The sequence below is a fragment of the Lepisma saccharinum genome, chromosome 3 (assembly GCF_977018435.1).
Source record: "Lepisma saccharinum chromosome 3, izLepSacc3.1, whole genome shotgun sequence".
Taxonomy (NCBI): Eukaryota; Metazoa; Arthropoda; class Insecta; order Zygentoma; family Lepismatidae; genus Lepisma; species Lepisma saccharinum.
Genome location: NC_139231.1, coordinates 131,900,015 through 131,919,865, shown reverse-complemented (window position 1 = coordinate 131,919,865; position 19,851 = coordinate 131,900,015). Strand labels below are relative to the sequence as shown.

At 39.6% G+C, this 19,851-nt stretch overlaps 1 protein-coding gene across 4 annotated transcripts in view; it reads left to right on the top strand.

The window, feature by feature from the left end:
- LOC145985420 (uncharacterized) overlaps positions 1-14,611 on the top strand; it is a 130,993-nt gene extending 116,382 nt beyond the window's left edge. For 2 of the 4 annotated variants that reach the window (XM_083119430.1, XM_083119427.1), the window contains 2 exons: positions 12,357-12,575; positions 13,672-14,611. In XM_083119430.1, coding sequence (XP_082975556.1) covers positions 12,359-12,575; positions 13,672-14,450 — 996 coding nt within the window. In that variant the 5' untranslated portion in view covers positions 12,357-12,358 and the 3' untranslated portion in view covers positions 14,451-14,611. Of the gene's footprint in view, positions 1-2,387; positions 2,690-11,543; positions 11,661-12,356; positions 12,576-13,671 lie in introns of those variants that run through there. The other 2 variants (XM_083119428.1, XM_083119429.1) reach the window with 2 other exon arrangements.
- Positions 14,612-19,851: the final 5,240 nt, after the last annotated feature.

The window sequence follows — 19,851 nt, the reverse complement described above, 5'->3', positions numbered from 1 at the left end:
GCATATCTACTTCCTGAAAGCGTTGAAATTTTGGGTTTGTATAGTCCACGCGTTTACTTCGTTAACGTCGAAGTACTGAAGATATCCGCCATCACGAACGTGGGTGGGGATAAATAGCGGGCGAGTTGTTTTCGTCCAATCACACTCAACCTTCAGCCAATGGGCGCAGCTGTCATTCTGCTCGTCTACTCCACGTGGAGTCTCAGTCACATGACTGCGGATACGCTGTTGCCGTACTTTGCAACTTCAATGTGGAGACCGTGGGAAGGTGCTTGTGCGCGGAGGGACAAGGTGGCATAGAGTAGATATGTGGTAACACTGTGCGTTGAATGTGATTGTTGTAGCTGATGGGCGCGCTCCGTGGACTTCAAAGCCAGCCGGTCGTTAACGTAGCTAGCGCGTCGACTCTAATATATTGTAGTTATACGGATATCATCCTCTTTTCGTTGTCTGACGCACGACCTTTCCCTTGAAGAGGGCGACAGAGTACTGCTGTGTTGAAGATAGGAAGAGTTGAGAAGTGTGTGCCAGGCCGGCATGGAGAACACGGGTGAGTTAGTGCTGCAATCGTGGACAAAGGATGAAGTGCGAGCTGTTGTTCGCTACGAATGGGTACGTCATGTGATGGGCAAATAAATTAAATGAAAATTATTTTTTAAAAATTTTTCTCAACGTTGAACCAAAGTCTCTTCATGACACGCAGTTGTACGAACAGAGTTTCTGGAAACTTGTAAAGCGGTACGACGAGTGTCTGAATGAGTGCCAATGGTGTTGGGGATTTGTGTTTCATTGATGGTACAATGGACCACACACGTTACATCAACATTTTGAAGGCGCACCTATCCAACTCAGTGAACATTATGGAGCTTACTGGTGACTACATGTTCACCTAGGACAATGACCCGAAATATTTAGCCTCCAACACCAAGGTCTGGTTATTTTACAACACTCCACGCTGGATGCAAACAGCTCCCCTATCGCAAGACATTAATCCTATCGAGAATGGCTGGCATATTTTCGTAGAAAGAATAAAAAAACAGCATATTTTCAACAAAAGTGACCTCAAGCACGTTTTGTTGGACGAATGGGTGCAGATAACCCGACAAACAACAGACATCTTGGTAAAAATCAATCCCACAACGATTGCAGGAAATCATCAAGAGGTTCAAGGGGGTCCAAGCAGGATTAATATTGTATGCCGCAAGTATTACAGTTGATACTTTCTTGAGCTCCATGTACGCATCTTGTCTTTCGTTTTTCTGTACTCTTTCTGTCAACTACTAAATGTGTTTCTTTTCTGTGTAGTTTGTACCTCAATAGTATGCACTAAACTTCTGTGCACATGTACTTCCATCTTCGTTCCTTTTCTGCTTGTTGTACATGTTTCCATGGGAGGCCTGTGGTGAGTTGAATACTTTTTTGAGTCACTGTATGTAATATCCACCTTTAAAATTCCAGTCCCCTCAGAAAAAACCCTGGTAGGGGTAGCACATATTAACTTTAGGTGTTAATAAAAAGACACCGCAAATGAGCATAAGTAATACAGTGGCATCGTCAGAATATTTAGTTCAGATTGGCTCAAGAGTGAAGAAAATATTTTCTCTGCTTTGATGATCATGGCTGCTAAGATTATATTTCCCTTATTTATCTGTGTCCTTTCTCTCCCCCTCTCTCGCTTTCTCCCCTACTGCGCAAGGCTTTTTCTCTCTTTATTTTATCCTGTCCTCACTTCCTCTTTCTCCTGTTCTTAATCCCTCTGATTTGATTTCATTCGCTCCCTTTTCTTTAGGTTAGTCTATCCCAAGACACACTTCGGCACCGCGTGTCCATCTTTTTTATCGATAGCATGATATTCATCATAAGGCTTAAAAAAACGCCCTCGAATATTAATGCAACTTAATTATTAGTTTTCAAACTCGAAGAAATTTGCATTAAATCAGGTACAGATTTATGCAACATTGGGCCACTCGTGTATAGGGTCAAATTCTATCAGATAATTAATAATTATATTATAATTTTACCGCCTTTCAAATATTTTTTTACCCTTCTGTGGTCCTTTTCAAAGCAATTTTTTCACTGTGGAGTCCCTTTGCAGATGGAGGCCCAGGGTTGCAGTCTTCCCTGGCCGAGCATTTTTTAAATTACATTTTTCTATTAGTCACGGCAATTTTTGGATCGGGTATCATATAGAATGCCTCAGAATTAACACTATCCGTGCGCTACTAGAAGTTACTGAAGAATTGATGAGTTAAATATGAGCGCTTGTCTCTCTTGATATGGAGTCGGCTGCTTGGATCGCTGTCGAACTCTGCGCCATTTGACCTGCGTGATAGCCCCAAAGCACATCCTGCCTGGGATCAACGACAGGTGGCAGCACGAGTCAACGCTGCAAGAAAGTGGAGGGGAGAAGGGTTGCCATTGCTCGAAGCATGCGGTGCAAACTCGTTTGCAAGCTGCTCGTACGGCTTATTTGTGTGCTTAGATACTGAAACTGTTCAACCGTGAATGGGACGTTATCAGCATCAAGGATTGACTGGCGAACTGTGAGCCAGCCGTTTAGCAACAGCAATTGTTGGAAACATGCAGCACAACGTGATTATTTCCCATTGTTGATTTTTGTTGTTGCAGCTTAGTCTCAACGGTTGCGGCACCAACAGCAGGTTCAAGATGAAGAGGAAACGAAATCCTGGTAAGAACTGGTTTGTATTACTAGGCAAATGCTATTCCTGCTTAATCTCTTGAGTTCTTGGTAGCTGTAGAGAGAAGATAAATGTAGTTATTGATCAAGCCGCTTAGCAACAGCTTGCCTAGCGTTGCCAGCCGCAGGCGAGACGACCAGACGGCGTGAATCCATGACGTTCCAGCGAAAGTGGGCGTTTACATTGCTCATGCGCAGTTGAGATACTTGTTTTTCTTGAATGCAGATAAGCTAGCAAGCAAAGCAGACGTTGGCTGGGTTTGGTTTTGTGCTTGGGCTGTTTATGTCGGTGAGCAGTGCTGAGCCCTCTCGCTTGCAAGCGGAAATATTTATGTTGTGCTTGTGGAGTGCGTCACCAACCAGGTAATTTGCCATTGCCCGGAACGAACATGAATACGCTGGCGTAAATTGTGTGGCGCAAAACCGGCAAGCCTGGAGGTTGCACTCAAAAACCTTCCTACCAGGCAGAAAGCAATGTAATCAAGGGGTCCCGGGTTCGATACCCGGTGGAGGCACATAGTGGTTCGGATCCCACATTAAACAGTAGTCCCAGTCCCGATTAACGTTATTGTGCATAAAGTGGACTTAAAACACAAACTCAATCAATCAGAAAGCAACGTATAAAGAAAATTAAAAGTCAAAATGTTTGACTTGAAGGTACCTCAAATTTAGAGCAACAAAAAAACAATAATTCGCATCATCACTCATCGCCGCGATTAGTCAAAAGTGGATTAAAAGCGACGCACAATAACAGAAATCAATTCAGACTAAGCCAAATAACCTCTACATAGGCCTATTTGATAGTGTCTAATACTGACCCCGGATCGGTCGGCTCGGACTTTTAAACAAGTCCCGATTAACCTATTTGAGCAAAAAATGGGCTTAAAACAAACGTTGTCAACGTTTTAGTATCTGCATAAGGGAAACGTAGCGATAACATTATTTACATTCTGTTGTACGCGTGATGGATTAACAACTTTCGTGTGACGTATGCCCGTTTTTTTTCTAGCTGTCTTCCACTATATAAATTGGGAACCTATTTTAAAAATTGTTATTTTTAAATATCTCTGTAGAGTTTTGTTACTTTTACATCTCTGTGGAAGCGATTGCCCCATATAACTCGCCGACCTCCGTGGCAGAGTGGTTAGCACAGAGCAGTAGCGTACGCAGGATTTCATCAAGGGGGGTGTTATTTCGAAAACTTTCTACAAATTCACATTACCATTGTTTTATTATACTTTAATTAATTAATAATAATAATAAATTAATTAATAATTCTTATAATTAATTAATTAATTAGTTTAATTACTACTAATAATTACTACTAATGCAGCTGCTATTTATGAAAGAAATAGAACAAAATTACATTTCTTTTGTTTCATTGTTACAAAATAATTGTCTAGTCAAGGGTTATTTGTATATGATAAGTGAGACATTTTAAGTGTGAAGAAAATCCATAAAAACAAGCAAATATATTAAATTTATTGAAATAATCGAAATATGAAACTCATTCAAGGAGCCGTGCTGGTCTAGTCTGACAACTTCGTGGGATATACGGGTTCGATTCCCGGAATTGGTTGGAATTTATCCAGCCTAGTCTCCGCACCCAGCCTCATAGCAATGGGTACCTGAGAGCAACCCTGGGAGATGAAGGCTGCCGGAGCATGGTGCTGATCACATCACCTGCAAAATAGTTCGAGATCGAGAATCTTTGGGGCCAACCACACCACTACGTGTGCCTTCATGGCACGGTGCTATATACATTACCTTTACCTACGGAACTCGCCCAGGATGATGATGAAGTGCGAGAATACATGTTGCTAAATTCCACTGAGTCTATGTTTTCGTTGAAAAGTAAGTTTATAGACATTCCAACACATTTATCACTTCTAGGGGATTCATAAAAGCACTTCTTCAACATTATTTAATGATGCGGATGTAGACTCAGCATCACTTGAGAGTTCACAAGGGGATGTGAAATCAGTACCGGGAAGAACGTTTGCAATGAGGTCGGCACACAGACGAAGCAAGGAATTTTCACAATTCTCGAGAGAGTCACTGCGCGACTTTTTGCAAAAAAAATTGCAAAATTGAACTTTGCGGCCGCTTACATTGTGTTTGGAATGTTGTGTTTTTCTTCATGCTGCATGGGAATAATAATTCAAATTATTATTATTATTATTATTACTGTCGCAGATCTTTGACTGTGATAAATTAGCCATTTTTAATTTTTCTACAGCATTTTCCATAATATTTCAAAAGTTCAAGGGGGGGGTTAAACCCGGTAACCCCCCCCCCCCTGCGTACGCCATAGGCACAGAGCGCTACAACGCCAGGGGTATCGGGTTCGAATCACGGCCTGCGCACGGGTTTGTAACTCCTCAATTTCATCATATTATCACTGATCCTCATCTTCGCGATTAGCCAAAAGTGGCAGAAAAGCGAAGTAAAATAAACCCAATCAATCAAACCTGTCTAACACATGTTAGGGTATCCATTTCCACTTACGCTGCAAGTTAAAGTAAAACTTGAGTAATTTGGAATGGGCCATTGAAAATAATAGAATCTCACAGATTCTGAAAACAAGATATTCTCCCAATTCCGCATCGGACCTCACTGCTAACATAGTCAATAGGGTAATCCCCAGCTACTAAAAAGGGGGATGACGTGTTTTCGATTTCTGACGGCACACATTTCAAATGTTCACATAAGGGCACGCTCCTAACTAAAGACATAAAGGATTCAAACACTAGGCGACAGAAAATTTGCTCATCTTCGCCCAAATGAAGTCTTCAGTAGAAGCACAATTGTCCAAAAATTGAAACGGCTCAACAGAAGATAAGCTTTAGTGCTATAGCATCTTAATGTTAAACCTTGTCTACCAAGTAAAAATCCCCCCCCCCCCCCAGTTTTGGCACCCATTCACCGCTACTGATAATCAAAAAAGGTAAAGTAAAAAAAGGTAAAGTGCTCCCCTGTGCATAGCACCACGCCATGAAGGCGTATAGGGGGTGTGGGGGTAACGCCCCACACTTTCTTGATCCGGTCGTGAGTGGGGGTGATGTGATCAGCATCACGCCCCTGACCGCCTTTACCCCCCAGGGTTTCCCCCAGGTACCCATGTTATTCGACGCTGGATGGGCGCCGGGGCCGCTTCCATCGTTAGAAAAGTTCCCGGATTTGAACCGGCCGGGGATCGAACCCGGGACCTTTAGCATGGTAGTCAGACGCGTTACCGACTAAGCCACCGCGGCCACTGAGTCAGGGTGCGAAATCCTGGGGGGGGGGGGGAGGGACGGGGGAATTTTCCCCCACCAACAAACTTGGCCTCAAAAATCCCCACCACCAAAAATTTCCGGGGGGTAGAGTTTTTGTTATAAAAAACAGAAGATAAGCAATTACTTTTAATTTTAAATATACTTTACTAAGAATAATATCGAAAACATACACAAATTAGTGTAGTTGTGAGTATTGAATGCATTCTCTCTCAAGAGATCATTAATAAATCTACATCAATACGCACAATAAAAGTAAAACAAGAATGCAAAACAATAATAACTATGAAATATAATTGCTTTATATTAACATAAAGCACCAACTAAACAAAAATTTACACATAATGAAACCACTTCAACTATTTCATAACTTACTAACATCTTTACCAGTTAGTAAAGGAATTAGATAGCTGCTTTGCAATATCTGATATATATATACAAGTAACAAATTAATTTCCTTTATGTAATTAATAATAATAATATATTTTAATTGAGTAATTTATTTTTACTTTTAATAACACTACAAATATGTATATCGTATTATTTACACATATGTTTGTGGAGTTTGTAGATGAAGAACTTTCTCTCCGCCCTACCCACCCCCACCAGTTTTCAATGATTTCGCACCCTGCGTGATAGTCATTATCAGTCCAATGAAGCAGCTTGCAAAGCAACCAACGGCCTATTTGCAGAGGATATTTAAATGGAGGTTTCATCGAACTGCTAAAACGGAAGTCAAAACGTGCCCCGTTCTCGTTTGGGTAAAAACACAGTGAGACAAAAGGTAGGGAATAGAAAGCCCGAGACACGAAAGGACAGGGAATCCAAAGCCAGGGACCGAAAATATAGGGAATTTAAATGACATGGAACGGAAGAGACCAATTAGACAGTGATCACTAGAACCCGGATGTTCAGGCAGTGAAAAGTATGTATTAAAAATGGCAGGCAAAAAGGCAGCGAAATATTGAAAAAAAAAGGCACTGTATGTCGAAAGAAAGGCAGTCAAGTTTCAGAAAGAGGCAGTGAAAATTGAAGAAGAGGCATTAAAAATTGAAGAGAAGGACTTAAATTCTTCTTATATCTTTAAAAATATATTTACAAATATAAAAAACGAAATCAAATAGAAGAAGAGAAATATAATTTTAAAAAAATACCTTGTCGGAATGACAAAAAGGTAAAAATGTTTCAAAAAGGCAGCGTAAGGTGAAATAGGCAAAAAAGGCAACATAATGCCTTGTCGGAATGGCAAAAGAGGCAAGAAAAAGGCAGCGTAAGGTGAAATAGGCAAGAAAGCAACATAATGCCTTGTCGGAATGGCAAAAGAGGCAAAAATGTTTGGAAAAGGCAGCGTAAGGTGAAATAGGCAAAAAGAGGCAACATAATGCCTTGTCGGAATGACAAAAGATACAAAAAAGGCAAAAATGTTTGAAAAAGGCAGTGTAAGGTGAAATAGGCAAAAAAAAAGGCAACGTAAAGTATTGTTCAGAATATTAAGAACCTTCGGATCGGTGTACTTTTGAGTTCAATTTTTGTCTACCAGCGTCGGAAACGAACAGGCATTTTGCCTAAAATCCAGGCTCTAGTGATCACCGTTTGATTTTGAGTCTCCACAGAGTGGACGCCAGTGAAACGAAAGCTGTATTGATCATTAATTGATTGATTAATTTAGTTTATTTTACTTCGCGGTTTGTGCCTCCTGGGGATGAGTGATGAAATTGATGAATGGACATTCACAAACAACCAAGCCCGAGCGGGATTCGAACCCGGGACCCTTAGCGTCGCAGCGCGGCGATGTGCTAACCACTCTGCCACAGGGTCCGGCCTGTATTGATCATGTCAAAACCGCAATATATAAAATGAAGTTCCAGAGATCGACCAAGGAATGCTTCAGGCCTGAGAACTTTATTTCTGGGCAGTTGGCGCAACCCACAGGGGGGCAGGGGGCATTGCCCCCTTCAACCTTCGACGGAAGTCAATTGTAAGGGGAGCAAACATTGACGGCCAAGGGCACCTGCAGGGGCACAGAGGAGCAATTACCCTCCACGATTTTATGCAAGTAAAAATACATTTCTCATTTTTGTCAAGTTCAGAGCCGTAGCTAGGGGGGGCAGGAGTCCGTCATAGGCACCGAATGATCTAAATGAAAAAAGTTTTGAAACAGGGAATGCCTTGTCTCCCCGTGATATTATTTGCACCCTTAGGGGCAAAAAGGGGTGTCAAGGGGGGCTAACATTGACCGCCAAGGGCACCTGCAGGGGGCACAGAGGAGCAATTACCCCCTCCATTTCAAATTTTATGCACGTAAAAATACATTTCGTAAAAACGTATTGCTCGCTTTGCTCGCAATACTACCTGCTTTTCTCACTTTCGTCAAGTTCAGAGTCTTAGCTAGGAGGCGGCGGGAATCGTCCATGGATGCCGAGCGATCTAAATGAAACAAGTTTAAAAAAAGAGAATGACATGGCATCCAGTGAAATTATTTGCTCCCTATTAAGGGGAGGAGATACAATTACGCACCAATTGTGCATTTATTTCAATATCGCCCGAATGGGCACTGCTACTTAAATTACCCTGGGTGTATCCAAGAGCATGAGTTTCTCTCCATGTTGCAAGTTGAAGCGTTTTCCTATGTTGATTATTAAGCTGGACACGATGTTTGAAAAATATGATGAATAATAATTTTCGGAATTCCATGTATTCCTTATGGGGGTAACATAGAGTTACGGCTAATCAAATGGAAGTTCTGACTTTTCCGCTGGTGAAATTCATCTTCAAACTGCCCTCTTCCCTGTGACATCTTTTTCTATTACAACGGCAGTTTTATATTCCCAAGAAAACTAATCAAATCATACTCCCTTGTGATCAATGATTTTCTCCTTGCATCCTGGCAGTGTTGCCAAACCTGATGCGCATAAAAGAACTAAATGTCACCTTAAATGGAGTTAAAACTGACTTTCATGGAGCTAGATTAACGAAGGCTGGAAAAGTGCCTTCTAGGGTAATGTTAGTTGTCATAGGGGTTGGGGCACTGCTATTATCGTTAACTCTAAATTGATGACAATTTATTCTAGTAATAGATCCGGCGGCATCGCCAATCTCAATAGTCCACCGATGGTCGAATGAAATCGAAAATAAGAAATTTCCTGATAACAATATTATGTCAATTTCACGTCAAACATTGCGCTATAATGAAGTAGCTGGGGAGGTAAGAGGGGAGTGAGGCGACGCAGCCAATATAACAATATCACGGCATGTGGAAAATGTATAATTATGACAAAAGTTGGTCTGTTTGGGCCGGAACAAGTGATGGCATCATAGTGGGGCACGGGGGGTGGGCATCCCAGTTCACAGCCGAACGAGTGCACGTAAGAGCCAGATCTGGCTGCAAGAGAGCTAAGTTAGCACACTGCCACGGACGGAAGAGCTTGGGAAGAATTCCGTGGAAACTGTATTGCACCCCCCCCCCCCGACAAAAATTCGTGGTTGCGCCTCTGTTTCTTGGAATGGGTCTGGTGTTTACAAACATGGCAGGCTTTCAGTGACGTCATAAGTAAGCAAAAACATAAATTTCCCCACGGTTAGTGCTAGAAAGAGCTGAAGGGGGGGGGGGGGGGACAGGGAAAGTAGTTTTGGATCCATTGTATTTCTTTCACAGTATTTCTCCTTTTCAATTTTTTCTTTCTTTTGATCCTGCGGTTCAAATATAGTTTTCTGAAAATAATGTTCTTACTTTACAAAACACGAAGTACTTCAATATGCTTACGAATGACAAGACTGATCAAGATTTTTGTTCTCGAGATGACAGACTTACTTAGACAGAACCTTTTCCCTAACATATCTTACTTTCACACCAGGGATGGTCAACAACATCAGGATTCCGGAAAATTTAAACTCTCGATTCGGAAATTTTACTACCCGGATTTCGGAGAGAGACGTTTAACAATTTTTCCATTTTTCAGGTAGAATTTAAGAAAGTTTAGTCTTCCTTATTTTACGATCATATACAACGTAGAAGAAAATGAATTTGGCCATCTCTACTTCACACGTCTGTACCAACACTGTTATCATCATTATCAATGTAGAAATCCCCCCTCCCCCTCCATGATTGAAAGATTGACCCTGACGTTTGGCAAGTCTTGCGGTGACTGCGTAAAAATGTCACGCTTCGCCACTGGATATAATCCCTGAAGATTAAGGTTTTATTATATTACAACTTATTATGCAAGATGTTTAATCCTTCTAAGGAAATAAAATTACCACTATACACTATTTAAATCAGATATTTGTAGAATTTGGGGGGATGCTTCAAATGGTAAATGCATACCCTCTTAAAATGATCCCTGTTACCATTTCTGTCTTTGAACTACTTTCAGAACGAAGGTTCAAAATGGTATTTATGAAATATTTTATTATGTATCCTACTTTCCCTTGAAAAAAATCTGCATACGCTTGTGCTCTTTGGTGACCGAGCGAACACATTGAGAGGTCGATTCAAAAGTTCGACATCGAAGGCTCTAGGTATCATAGGTTCCCTGGTATTATCATGGATACCCCTTTTGAGTGTATTTCATCTAATGACAAGTCATCCTTATTATTGCGAATATCTAAAAAAAGTGGCGTAAAAGCGACATAACATAAAAAGTTAAAATTACAAAGTTACATGGCATTATAAGGTACAGTATACTGTACCACAAGGGCACAAGGAACTGATTTCTACCCCAGAAGGAGCTCATTTTGAAGTAATGGGGGAAGGGAACTTAAAACTTCTTAATACAGCAAAAAATTGAATTTAGTAATTCCTTTATTATTTAGGATTAGAATTATGCAGATGTGCTGGTAGTAAGGCCAGTTTTTAGCTACTGATATGAAAAGATCATTATACTACATGTGAGAAGAGGTGCATCCAGTATAGTTGTACAGTAGTTAAGTAAGTTGTATAAATATTAGGGCTCAGCCAATACCACTTTTATCTAATACCAGTACACATGGGCGTCGGTAGGGGGTGGAACGGGTCGGTGGACCCCCTGGAAATTGACATTGTTCATTTAAAGATACAAGAAAGCCAAAAGTTTGTTACTCTTATTGTTAAGAACAGAAATAAAGTTCATTTAGTTAGTATTCTCACAGTAATCAAAGTAAAAATGCATTGGATTGAAAACATTAAGTGAAAAATACAGCAACAAGGTTATATTCTACCATTTCATCCAAGAGTTTTCAAAATTCTAATAATTACAGTTGTAGGTGAGAAGTCACACAACAAACTTTATGAAAAAAAATCCCAGTAACATTTAAAGCCTTTTCTTGAACAAGACGTGCAAAGTTAATATCAAAATGCATTTCAGATACTAACTGCATAAAATGCAAGATAAATAAAAATAATGGAAAATAGTTGTGTTGGTATTGACTCGATTTGTGGATTGTCTCCCCACTTATATAATAATAATAATTGTTATTATTTCGAATAAAATGTATTTTTGTTTTATAATATTTATTGTTGTGTAATAACATTTATAACCATGGTAATAATACTTATTATTTTTCTACTATTCAACTTGAATCATTTGCCCGACCCCCCTACAAAAATTCCTGGCGACGCCCATGCCAATACATGCTCTCTGCCAATACTGTTACAGATTCCCCCCGATAACCAAAGCTTGAAAATTGTAATAATTATAACTTGTTAATGTGTAAGTATTCCTCTCGGATTATATGCATTAGTTTACCATGATTTTTGCTTTAAAATATCTGAGAACTACATCAGAACAGAATACTACATTGCATGTTCTGTTATAAAAAAAATCAGTTTTTTACACAAAACTAGTGCAAAATTAAAAGAAACTTCGAATTTTGAATAATATTCAAAATACTTAGCCTCAGTGAAAGTGTCGCATGGCAATTTTGCAGGGTTCATGGGTCAGTAGGTAAGGTAAAGTAGGTAAAGTTCCCCGTGCATATACTGGCAGCGTGCCATGAAGACACATTTAGGGGATGTGGGGGGTAGGGCCATTTTGGAAGTGATGTAATCAGCACCACACTTCGGCTGCCGTTATCCCCCTTCCCCCCCCCCTCCATGTACCCATTTATTTGAAGCTGTGCGAGACCCAGAGCCGCTTTATGCAGGAAAAGCTCAGAATAATTCCGACCTTAGAATTCTGCCTTGGCATTTACTCCGGGTTTCCTGCATGGCAATCAGACGTACCAATTAGACCACCATAGCTCTGAGAGTTAGTGAAAGACCAAAATTCCGGAAAAGTATCGGCAGGTATTGGTGAATAAATTCCAACTGATACTTTCCGATATCGCCCTAATAAATATTTATAGATGTATAGATTTATGTATACATCTGTATACATAGATGTTTTAATGTCAATTTTTTGTTGTAGGTATGAGAAATGTGAGTGACAGTGAAGTACTAAATAACCAATCCTCCGAGGACAATTCATTCAATTCAGAACTGATAGTGGCTGACGGTGTAGATGAAGCTGAAGACAGTTCCCAGACTTTTCTCCCTGCAGTGAGCGAAGTGTATGGGGGAGTTCAGGTCATCCTCTCAGAGGACAGCAACCAGGCAGATTATGCATCATCGGAACATGATCCGTTAGGTATGAGAAAGAGCATTTTGATTTTTAAAAGTATCAGTTTCAATGATATTGACTGGTGATATTTATTTTAGTTTCTTCAGTACAGATTCCTCATGAAACAGGAGGAAGTTGCTAACCTGACAAGTTCCATAGGAACTAATAATTATTAGCTATATATTTATATATAATTATTGATTATAATCAATACATTGGCACATCTTGGTTCAGTGGTATAGATTTCTAACAAATGGCTAATGAGGATTATCTATATCATAATTAGCATATCAATCCCAATTCATTACATAAAATTTCATCTTCCAGCATTTATAGTATCCTAAATTGCAAAATTGATATAACTAACGTTTCATTAAAGTTTTAATCTTACCTGCATTTTTACCCACAAAATATGGAAAGCACACACCTCCAACACCCCCTAAAATTTTTCACAAAGGCCCAATTTATGGTCATTTTGGCTCTGCTTTTGGTGAACATGGAAATCTTTCCCTTCATAATTCGGGTCAGATTGTTGCTTAAGTGGGCAATGAATCAAATGTGTAGACCTCTAATAAACATATATTAAAGTGAATCCTATTCTTCCCTTATTGCTGTTTCCTTTTGAGCTGCCGTAGTGTAAGTATAATAGATCATGTGCGTTAAACTGAGAATTGTGTTTGTGTTAATTGAAGTGATCTATTGTGGACAATTGAACTATGCTGTTATCTGAGATACTATAAGGGAATTATCTTACAGAATGGAAAAGCTAGTATTTATGGGCTAACCCTGTATAATCCTACAGAGAGTATGTGTGTGTGGCAAGATCCAATTGCAATCGGCCAATCTGAGCATAAGTGGACCTAAAATGAATTTGACAAACAGAGGTTAGAATAACTCCTTCTTGACGAAGGAATGTCACATTTACTAATCTGATTTGATTTATTTTGCTTCACTTTTCTGCCACTTTTGGCTAACCAATGATGTGATGAATGGACACTCGCAAATAACACCCATGCTCAGGCTGGACCTCACTGCTATGCCACCGAGTCCAACAAATTTACTAATTTATATTAATATATGCATGCAAGTATTGTATCTTAAATTGTATTTTTAATACTTACAGATGGAACTGGTGGAGAAGCCTACAAAATACAATGGAATAGTCCCATGGTGAAGGCCCTAATTGAAGAATACAAGAAATTCATCCACGAATTCAAAGATCCAATGCAAAGACAAAAGGATTTGTGGATGAAAGTTGCTGAAGGCTTACTAGCTCAAGGACATGCAGTATCTTGGGATATGTGTGACAGGAAGTGGAGGAATCTAAAACACACATTCAAAACTATTTACTACAACAACAAGAGATCGCCAAAGAGTAAAAGAAGATGGGAGTTTTATTCTATGTTAGTGGACATCTTCACATCCACATGCAGCGTAAACACAAGAAAATCTAGAGTAATTTCACCCCCACCTTCACCATCTTCGGTTGCAGATGTGGACATGGTCACCACATTAACCGAATCGCAACAGATTTTGGTGGAACCAATGACTGTAACGCCTGTGACTATGACATCATTAGGTTCTGTTGAATCAACGATAAGTTTATCGGCAATCCAAGTTCCTCAACAAATGATGACTTACCCAGAAGTGATATTGTGTGATGCGGGACCGGAATCTAACAATGTTCCCGAGATTTCGGAAAACACTCAAAGTACAGAATGCAGTAGGAAGTCTGATACGGAACCTCCTCAGTGGTTTCAAGACTTTCTCACGGAATATCGTAGGGATGAAGAACGGAAGATGGCGATGTTGAAAGAGATGCACAATGAAGTTATCCAGGTTGAAAAAAGGAAGTGCATAGTGCTGGAATCTCTATTGCAGAAATTAAGTAGTACTTCATAGAAGAATCTTCGTGCGAGACAAGTTTATTTGTGTGCCATTTAAAAACAGTGTTTTTCCTTGTTTTTTTATTCATTAAATTTTTCCACATATACTTCCCAGTTCTCATTCTTAATATTACAACCAACATGGTACTTGTTGTTACTTGCACCTCCCAACTAGTTTTCAAATATTTAGAACTTGAGTGTCTGTGTTCTTCTTAAAGGTTTGCATAACCACTTTTTTGTAGATGCAAAATAACCTAACACAGTTATTTTTACTGGTTTTTATTTCATCCTGGTTTCCTAGAACTTTTTCAAGCTTACCCTAGATACGAGGGTCACTATTTATATTTTGAGCCTTGGCAACACTGATTGAAGTTAGGCACGATTTGACGTTTGCACGGAATCGTCTGGCATTATTGAGCATAATGTACTTCAAATGTTTTGTCAATAGCTTCATTTGTGTTGTTTATGTTTCCTTGGAGATTGCGCGACAATCAATAAAATGGAATTAACTCATGAACATTTTCGTGCGATGATTTTTTACGATTTTCGACGTGGATTATCAAGACAAGAGTGCATCGATCAACTTAGTTCCACATTTGGCAATGAAGCCCCATCCTTTGCCACTGTGAAACGCTGGTATAACAAATTTAATCGTGGCCGCCATTCGCTCACCGACGAGATTCGCGAAGGTCGTCCAAAATCAGTTGTTGTTCAAGAAAACATTGATGCTGTGGAAAACCTAATACTGCAAGATCGTCATGTGACATACTGTGAGATTGAGGCAACCATAGGCATTAGTTCCACCAGCATATATAAAATATTACATGATCATTTAGCTGTGAGAAAGGTATGTTCTCGTTGGATCCCACACAATTTGACAAAAACTCAAAAAGACACTCGCGTCAATTGGTGCAAACAAATGCTCAATAAATACAATCGTGGTGCTTCAAAAGACGTATATAAGATTGTAACAGGTGACGAATCATGGATGTATGCATATGAGCCGGAACGTAAACAGCAGTCGACTGTATGGGTGTTTCAAGATGAACCCAATCCAACAAAAGTTTGCGCTCGAAGCACATCGAAACAAATGGTCGCCTGTTTTTTCGGGAAAACTGGTCATGTGGCAACTGTGCCTTTAGAGGAACGTAGAACGGTCAACTCTGAATGGTACACAACAATTTGTTTGCCAGAGGTCTTCGGTCAAATACGGAAAACAAACAAACGCCGTCGGATCATTCTTCATCAAGACAATGCCAGCTGTCACACATCTCGTCTAACAACCGACTTTATGAACAGTCAAAAAATCGAATTGATGGGTCATCCGCCGTACAGTCCTGATTTGGCACCCAATGACTTCTTCTTGTTCCCGAATGTCACGAATAAATTGCGTGGACGATTTTCGTCGGCGGAAGATGCCGTTGATGCGTTCAAAAACCATATTATGGAGGTGTCTCAAGAAGATTGGAAAAACTGCTTTGACAAATGGTTCGAACGAATGCAAAAGTGTATTGACCATAAAGGAGAATACTTCGAAAAACAATAAAGCAGTTTTCAATGCCAAATTCCTGTTTTTTCATTGTTAGGCTCAAAATATAAATAGTGCCCCTCGTACACATACACCACCACCTCACATGGCTAGTCACTCTTCACTTCTAAGGAATGAATAACTTGTGTTCTTTTCCACCTTGCAGGTGCCATAGCTGGCTGTTTCTGTGACCTACTCTTCTTGTCTTCCCTCCCCTCCTCCTTCTGTGGTACTGACCTTCCCTTTCTCCTTTAACTGTTCTGGCAAGTTGAAATGTTCCATTTTTGTGCAGAAAATTGAGGGTGGCTTTAGAAGCTTAACAGACTTGCTTTCCACGTGCTTTTTTTATTAGTTCCACCAATTTCATTCCAATTTCCCCTTCGTTTTTGTTCATTTTCTCTCCCCTGTTTATGCATATGTCCTTTCTCTCTACTTCATTGTCCCCTTCTCTTTCATTTGTACTTTCTTAATCCTATGCCCATATGTTATTATTCATTCCTTAGAAGTGTAAAGTGACTAGCCATGCGAGGTTGTGTGTATGTGTATCTAGGGTAAGCTTGAAAAAGTTATGGGTAACCAGGAAAAAACGTTGCAGATGAAATAAAAACGACTAATCATACCTGTTAGATTATTTTGCATCATAACTTGAATGCAGTAGTCGAATTGGGCTGGTATGAGCCGGTATGGTATACCGGTAGTAAATTAAGATGCTGAAAACCACACCGGCAGTAAATGTTTAAAATTGGCACTTATTTATTGGAGTTGGAGCTGATAGCACAAGTAGCTACGCAATGGCCAACAATCTACTCGCCCATTTCTCTTTTTCTTGCACGTTTTGAGTTGTACCAAAGAGCACTCTGCACCCCCCCCCCCCCTCTGCCATGGCTTGACGATAATACATCATGAGAAATGCAACAATAGTGCCGAGAATGTGCTAAAAAGTTCTAAACTGAACTAGGAATCATTTAACATACTCAATCAAAAAGACTTAGAATCAACCAGTAACGTGTTTAGAATTGTTTATAATATTGATAAGAAAGGACGGCCTTTTACAGATTTACCACGTAACTTGCAATAAATTAAACAATGTATCAGTTGGCAGGATAAATGACAGTGATCATGCATGTTAATTTTATGGCTGATTCTTGTGGTATTAGGAACTTCTGCAAGTGTGCAGTTTAATGTCTAATATATTATTAGTTATTACAATTCATGCGTGGCACAAATAAAAAAGGAGCGCAATTTGTGGTGATAAGAGAGAGAATGAAAATCGATGTACGTATTATTTGAGAAATCACAAAAAAAGGATTGTATCAAAAGACAGGTCTGTGAATACGAGCATACTGGCAGTAATGCATTTCCAATTCGGCCACTGCTTGAGTGGGATGATTATAAGTACTGGTGATCTACAAAATGCTACAGAGTTTTTGTTTTAAGTCCACTTTATGCACAAACTTATTCTCATGTACTAATTTTCACACTTTTGTGTGTTTGTTAAATACAAGTGATACCACAGCAGCTCTTTACCTTATATGTTGATATATTTTTAACTTCTCTGCTATGAGATAACTGTTTATCTAGACAAATGCCTTGATACCTTAAGGCTATCGAGCTAAGATACATTTTTTGAACCTTATACAATTTGTATGAATGAAGGTCACAATGTATGGTAAGATTTTAACTAGGCAACACTGAAGTTATGTTATTGCACAAATCATAATAGAAGCTTAAATAGTGTAGTTATAAAGCTGTTTGGGTAATGTCTGATATGGATGGTAGAAGCAGAAAGTTGAGGCATGATAAAAACTTGTGTTTATGTGCTTCTAAGAATTGTAAACTGCAAGAGCAATCAGGAATAATATATATAATATACAGGGTGCTCGGAAATTCCCCTTACAAACTCCTAGGGCTAGTAGAGGGGACTGAGTAGACAATATTTGGAATAGGAACCCACGTCCGGAAACATACCGTTTCCGTGCTACAACCATGACAATGTGTCGGATGTGCCTGTGTTGGTATGCAACCGGGTAGGCAGTACATGACGTCAGAAAATCACCTGATGACCTAAAGTGTAATCATTTATTACAACCATGTCAAATGAGGTGTTACGTAAGGTACAGAAGTAAATGACGTGTGACTCAGTCCATAATACGAGTACAAACAAAATTATTTGGTAACAATTCCAAGGGAACAAAAAAGAAACGTACTATTCATTGATCAACACCTGTGTCGACAGTGGAACGCGACAATTTGTAGACGTCACGTGCCATCAGGTGATCTTCTGACATCAAATACTGCCTACCCGGTTGCATACCAACACAGGCACATCCGACACATTGTCATGGTTGTAGCACGGAAACGGTATGTTTCCGGACGTGGGTTCCTATTCCAAATATTGTCTACTCAGTCCCCTCTACTAGCCCTAGGAGTTTGTAAGGGGAATTTCCGAGCACCCTGTATATGCATAATATGTAGTACACAGAAAAAGGGGAGAACCCCTGAAGATGCCCAACCTCTACCTGCATACATTCAGGGGTACGTACTTAGAGCCCTGGTGCCTTTAAAATAAACCAGACCATCAGATCCATGAATTTCGGTTCCCCCATTTTCCTTTTCCTCCTTCTTTATTGATGCTTTCAATTATACATGTTTGAGCCGATAACCCACAACTGGTTAACGTCTCATAGATATAGTGGACCAAGCTTGTTTTGACGAACCAGAAACAAGCTTGGTTTACAGTTATGATGTATGTGCTAGTAGTGCAATAAAATAAAATGTATATATATTTATCAGTGTTAGTAATAGAACAATGGTGTAATGTGTTGTGACAGGGGGAGTAGAACGAGTGTTATTTCTTGAAGGATATTAAATAAGTTAAGTCTCTAAAATGTGAGAATTCGTAAAAAAAAATAATAATAAAGAGGAAAAAAGAAAGAGAGAGAGTAACTATGTGACTAAATATAGAGATCAAAGGGTGAAGTAGGGTGATAGTATGAGAAAAGGTGATTTTGCTGAGGTGCCAGCAGGAAGCAGTCATTCTGGGAAGGACGTCAGTATGGGAGATGGTTTTCCTGGAAACAACAGGAGGGTATAAGGTTCCCGGATACTTCAGGAAAGATTAGGACTGGGAAGGGGAGAGAAGAAGTAGGGGGGTTAGTAATAGAAGAGGTTATATGAGCAAGATTACTTGACGTGTCAAAGTGGAAATGGATATTATTGTTAGTGGTTAATTCCCAGTCGAATCCGTTCTAGAGAGTCTCTTGGAGATTTCTGGGTAAGCGAGTGCTCTCATCCTCTGTGGCCCGCCTTTCAGAAGACAGTAAGTTACCTATTCTTCTAGAGGATTCTGCCATGGTTCCTAGTCTTGGTTTTGGTGTCCATCCAGTGGGTTGGGTGTTGATGTAGTTGGTTTAGTATCCTGCATGATCATGTTCTGGAAAGTTCTTGGTTGGTTGGGGGGTTGAATAGGTGGTTTCTGGTTTTGAATTTGCAGTATTTCATTAGATACTAGGTTGACTGGATTTTGAAGTCTTGTTTCGAACTGATAAGATGGTGTCAAAGTTTGGTAAGTTATCTCTTGAGTTTGAGAATTTGGGGATTGGTTGAGGGGCAGTGGTATACTTTGTGCTTCCGATATTATCACCGGATTCACATGATTTGTTCTGACTTTGATTAAACTGACATAAATGTTAACCTTAAGGGCCATGTCGGGTTAATATAATATGTACAGAATTTTATATTTGCCTTGATATGGTTTTCCAGGGAGGAGCCATTTCTTGACTTCTGATTGCCAATGTAAAATAAATTAGATGCCACTGTTAGGCAGCTAATTATGATTTAAACAAATTAATTTACAGACACTAGGAACAAAATAAGTACAACTCAAATC